This window comes from Oryzias melastigma, linkage group LG17 (genome assembly GCF_002922805.2).
Source record: "Oryzias melastigma strain HK-1 linkage group LG17, ASM292280v2, whole genome shotgun sequence".
Taxonomy (NCBI): Eukaryota; Metazoa; Chordata; class Actinopteri; order Beloniformes; family Adrianichthyidae; genus Oryzias; species Oryzias melastigma.
The window spans coordinates 9,521,283-9,525,992 of NC_050528.1; the positions used below are offsets into that span (position 1 = coordinate 9,521,283).

General features: G+C 33.7%; 1 protein-coding gene across 4 annotated transcripts in view; it reads right to left on the reverse strand.

Moving 5' to 3' along the window:
* per2 (period circadian clock 2) overlaps positions 1–4,710 on the reverse strand; it is a 40,511-nt gene that overhangs the window by 4,345 nt on the left and 31,456 nt on the right. For all 4 annotated transcript variants that reach the window (XM_024273150.2, XM_024273146.2, XM_024273148.2 and 1 more), the window contains 2 exons: positions 2,648–2,858; positions 2,253–2,460 (listed from right to left, as the gene is read on the reverse strand). In XM_024273150.2, coding sequence (XP_024128918.1) covers positions 2,253–2,460; positions 2,648–2,858 — 419 coding nt within the window. The remainder of the gene's footprint in view (positions 1–2,252; positions 2,461–2,647; positions 2,859–4,710) is intronic.

A 4,710-nucleotide genomic window follows, 5' to 3' on the forward strand; every position in this document is an offset into this window, starting at 1 on the left:
CAAAATAAAAACTCACGGATATTTAGAAGCTGTTCATTTGACAGCAATGCATTACCTGTAGCAGTAGAAGGCGCAATTCTTGCACTAAATACAGATTAATCTTAATAGATAATAACTATTTAATTTGAATAATTATAAATATTTGTTCAAAATGTGTTTACTTCTTTCAACTAAAATCAGTATAATTCAATTTTTGTCAATTTGAAGCAAAAACCTTTTGGTATTTACTGATTTTAATAAAAGAAATACTCAGAAACTAATTTAAAGATGATTTTTTGTTATATATGTCCTCCATCAGAAGAAAAATGCTGCAAGAATGGGAGACGGGTCAAAAGTAACAAAAACTCCCTTCTCTTAAGCTCCGCCCCAAACACGCTCGTTCCATCCATTGACTGTAAAAACAGTTCTTATATACAGTCAATGATTCCATCCCTCCACATGCTTTTTGAATGCAAGCAGTTTCTACACCCACAGAACCCCATATTTTCAGTAAAATTTTAGATTATGCAAATATGTGATTGAGATATGGCTGTCATTTTTAAATGTTTAAAAATATACTTCCAGACCTGTGTTTGATGAGTTTTACAACAACAAATATCAAACCTAACATAGAAAAAAATAGTCGATCCAAAATATCAATATTATCGATCTCAAGTTGGAATTGATATATTTCCACAATATTTAAATTCTGAGTTGTTTTCGACAAGCTCCTTTTCACCTGTTTTTATTGTTCTTTTTAAAGACTAAGAAGTTACACATTTTTTTTATTTTTCTACTAGTTTTTTTTTTTCATCACTAAACATTTCTTATCATAGTTCTTTGTTTCTTTTGGTTTGCTGACTGTTTTGTATTCACTTCTTCACTTTTAATTTATTTCTAAGAAGTTTTTATTTATTAAACTCTTTCATTTTATTGAAAATATTGTCTGTTTTTATGCTTATCAAGTAATTTTAAAAAGGGAATCTTACAAAAAAGCTTCATGACGATTAAAAACGGTTCATGTCACATCACAAAAATATTGGTATTGATATCTGCGATATGGACTGGTATCGGATCGGTACCTAAATGCTCAGCATCATGTAAAAAATGTAAAAATTGTCTCAACTCTGTATTAGGCTATCATTTGATCATAATACTCTCTATGTGTTGCTAAGAACCCTTGATTGATTGATTGATTGGTTTATTATAAGCATAGATTGAAAAATACAGGACAAAACACATGTACACAAATATTTCAAACTCATTACAGAAACAATTAAATGCATTGATTAGAAAAAAGAAAACAAAACTAAAACACACTTATGTCACACTTGGTTAATTCATTTTTTGTGATAATTCACTAAAGTCAGAAGAGTTTGATTGATTGCTTGAAAAAAAGTGGGAAGAACGAATTTATATAATCCCACCCCTACTTAGTTTTACTGGTTTGCATAATTATGTAATCAGGTTGTTTTTTTTATTTTTTATTCCCAATAGTAAAGTGAAGTTCTTGATGATTACTGATTAATTTCATCAAACATTATTTCAGTAAACGGTAACATCAATCATACATCATGTAACAGATACTCATTGATTATCATCAAAATACAATGTCATATTGATGCGGAAAAATAATAATTACACATTGAAATCAAGTTTGAAAGTGCTTATTAATCATTCTCTGAAAAAATTCTTAGATTTTTTCAGCAAACATTCATGATTCACACAATATAAAATAATCATTGATTTTCTTATGGTAATTATACAACATGTTCTGCAAGTATTGGGCACATGAAGAATGTACACTAGGCGATGGCCTAGAATGTGATTCAAACGTATCTGATTAGACTTGGGAATAGGATAACAGTAGCTTTTTTTTTAGTTCAGACACAATACTTTTGTAACAATTTCCCCATGCTATGAGGGACATTTTTTCAAATTGATAACAACTTAAAAATAGTTTTAATGACCCCAAACCAAGCCAAGATATTAATCTTCATGTAGTTTTACCAATTAAAAAAAAAACTGTTACAAGTTTCCCTAACATGTTAAAAACACTATTTTCATCAGAGTGGATCTTTAAATCATAAAAATAATCCTTGTGATTTCATTTACAGTTACCTATCAAAGCTTTCTCAGTTAAATGGGATGTCAGAGTGACACCTAGTGGTCAATATGTTATCACACACTTTCTGATCCACCACTGCAGTTCATTTAAAACATTTTCAAAGCCACAATTAAAGCTCAAATCGTCCATTTCCCCCTGAACTCACCGTAGGGGCAGCTGATAGGTCATCATGGTTGTCTCGTCTGTGTTGGCCATGAGCAGCCAGAGCGGGTCCTGCAGGACGCACTTGATGACCTGCTCACTCTGCTCCATCGCCACGGGCATTCCCTCACTTTTGCTCAAGGTGTTTTTCAGTTTCTGGCTGCTCTGAGATGAATCCACGCTGCCAAAGTATTTGCTGCTGTTGTTGCTTCCTAAAATTAAAAAAAGACATTATGAGATAATCTAAAACAGTAACAGCATTTCATATTCTTAAGAAAATCAGCTTGAAATCATTTTATTGTTTTAAATAAAAAATAAAAAAATCTAAATTCTATTTTTTCCAACCTATTTCACTGGTGAATTAATTTTACTCTTGAAAAAAGGCTGACATGTACGGACCTGAGCGACTGTCTGAAACCCCACTGGCTGAGGCTCCACTGGCTGACGTCCTGCTCTGAGATGTCCCGCTGGCCGAGGTGCCGCAGCCGTTGGATCCCGACCCCATGGAGCCCGAGGTGGCTGAGCAGGAGTCCTCTTGGAGAATGATGTCCAACATGTCGCTGGATGACGAGATGGCGTCGCTGTTATTATCATCTCCACGTGAACTTCGCTGCAAAAAATAAAAAATAAAAACAAAAAAAAATGAAAATCTGACACCATTAAGGAGGAGGCAGACCATAGCTCCAACTGTCTGCTGCGTCTTCCTGGTACAGGACGCTGTACCACTATGCATCCTGGACTTTTAGTCCTGGTTTTCCGGTCAAAAAATAACTAGATTACCACAATAGTTCAATTAAATCCGATAAACAACAAGTTACAAACAGCAAAGAGAAATAAAAACTCCACATCACATTTCAGTACAGATGAATGCAGCGTACAACAATAACATTTTTAAAACTGGAAAAGACTTTCAAAACAAAGAGATTTATCTAAATTTATATGAAAAATTCAGCAAAACTAAAATTATTGCATTTAGTTTGATTTGTAAAAATAGAAAAAAACAATAGAAATTACTATTATTTAAAAAAAGTTTTTTCTAACCTATGGATAAGATATTTGAAACCCAATAAAACAGTTGCACCAATAAAGGATAAGTATTATGAGCCTCTTAAACAGATAAAGAGACAAACAAAACTATTACTAGTACATTACTGAACTTATTAATGTGCAGTGAAAAACAGACAAAAGTACAAAATACACAAGTAACTCAATAAAAAGTAATGAACAAAATATTCCAAAAAACATGATGACATTTGGTAAAACTGCTGTCCGACAAAAACTGAAATGCCGAATTAGACTCTATAGGTCACAAACAAAACCACCTGAACAACGAGCGTTCATCTCTAATGATTTGAGCCTGAGTAAAGCCTTAGTCACAGTGGCAGAAGCGATGGCGGCGGAAAATCCTTCAATTGAATCTAACTACTGTCAAACGCTGGTCTAGAGCTAAATCTCCAATGTTAAAGTCTTAAAAGTTTTGCAGATCTGAACACTTTTGTTAATATCCTTTAATAAAATGTTTACTGTCTTTTAAAACATTTTAAGCTAATCCTGAACACGAAAAAAAGTTTTAATAAATGTTCAACTCAATTTTATTTACCGTGTATATATATAGCCCAATATCACAAAACAATTGTCTCATTGAGCTTCATACCGATACTTGTTCAAAAGCAGAAAGTCATATTATGTTGTCATGTTGTGGTGTGGATTATAAACAAAAGCTGGTTGCTTAACTAAACTAAAAGACTAAACTAAAGTGGTTATCCCTGGCCTTAGACCATCCTTCTCCAGAAAGAAGGTGAAAAGTGGCTAAAACTCTGAAATTGTGAGACATTTCCATTTCTGGCTAACGAGGTTTGGCAATTTCCGTTTCCGGGTAACGGTGTTTAGCAATTTTCATTTCCGGCTAATGGTGTTTGGCAATTTCCGTTTCTGGCTAATGATGATTGGCAATTTCCGTTTCTGGTTAATGATGCTTTTGCAATTTCTATTTCCGGCTAACGATGTTTGGCAATTTCCGTTTCTGGCTAATGATGATTGGCAATTTCCGTTTCTGGCTAATGATGCTTTTGCAATTTCTATTTCCGGCTAACGATGTTTGGCAATTTCCGTTTCTGGCTAACGATGCTTTTGCAATTTTTATTTCCGGCTAATGATGTTTGGCAATTTCCATTTCCGGCTAATGATGTTTGGCAATTTCCTTTACTGGCTAATGATGTTGGGCAATTTCTGTTCCCGGCTAATGATGTTTGGCAATTTCCGTTTCTGGCTAATGATGATTGGCAATTTCCGTTTCTGGCTAATGATGATTGGCAATTTCCGTTTCTGGCTAACGATGCTTTTGCAATTTCTATTTCTGGCTAACAATGATTGGCAATTTCTATTTCCGGCTAACGATGTTTGGCAATTTCCGTTTCTGGCTAACGATGTTTGGCAATTTCCGTTTTCGACTATAGATTTTC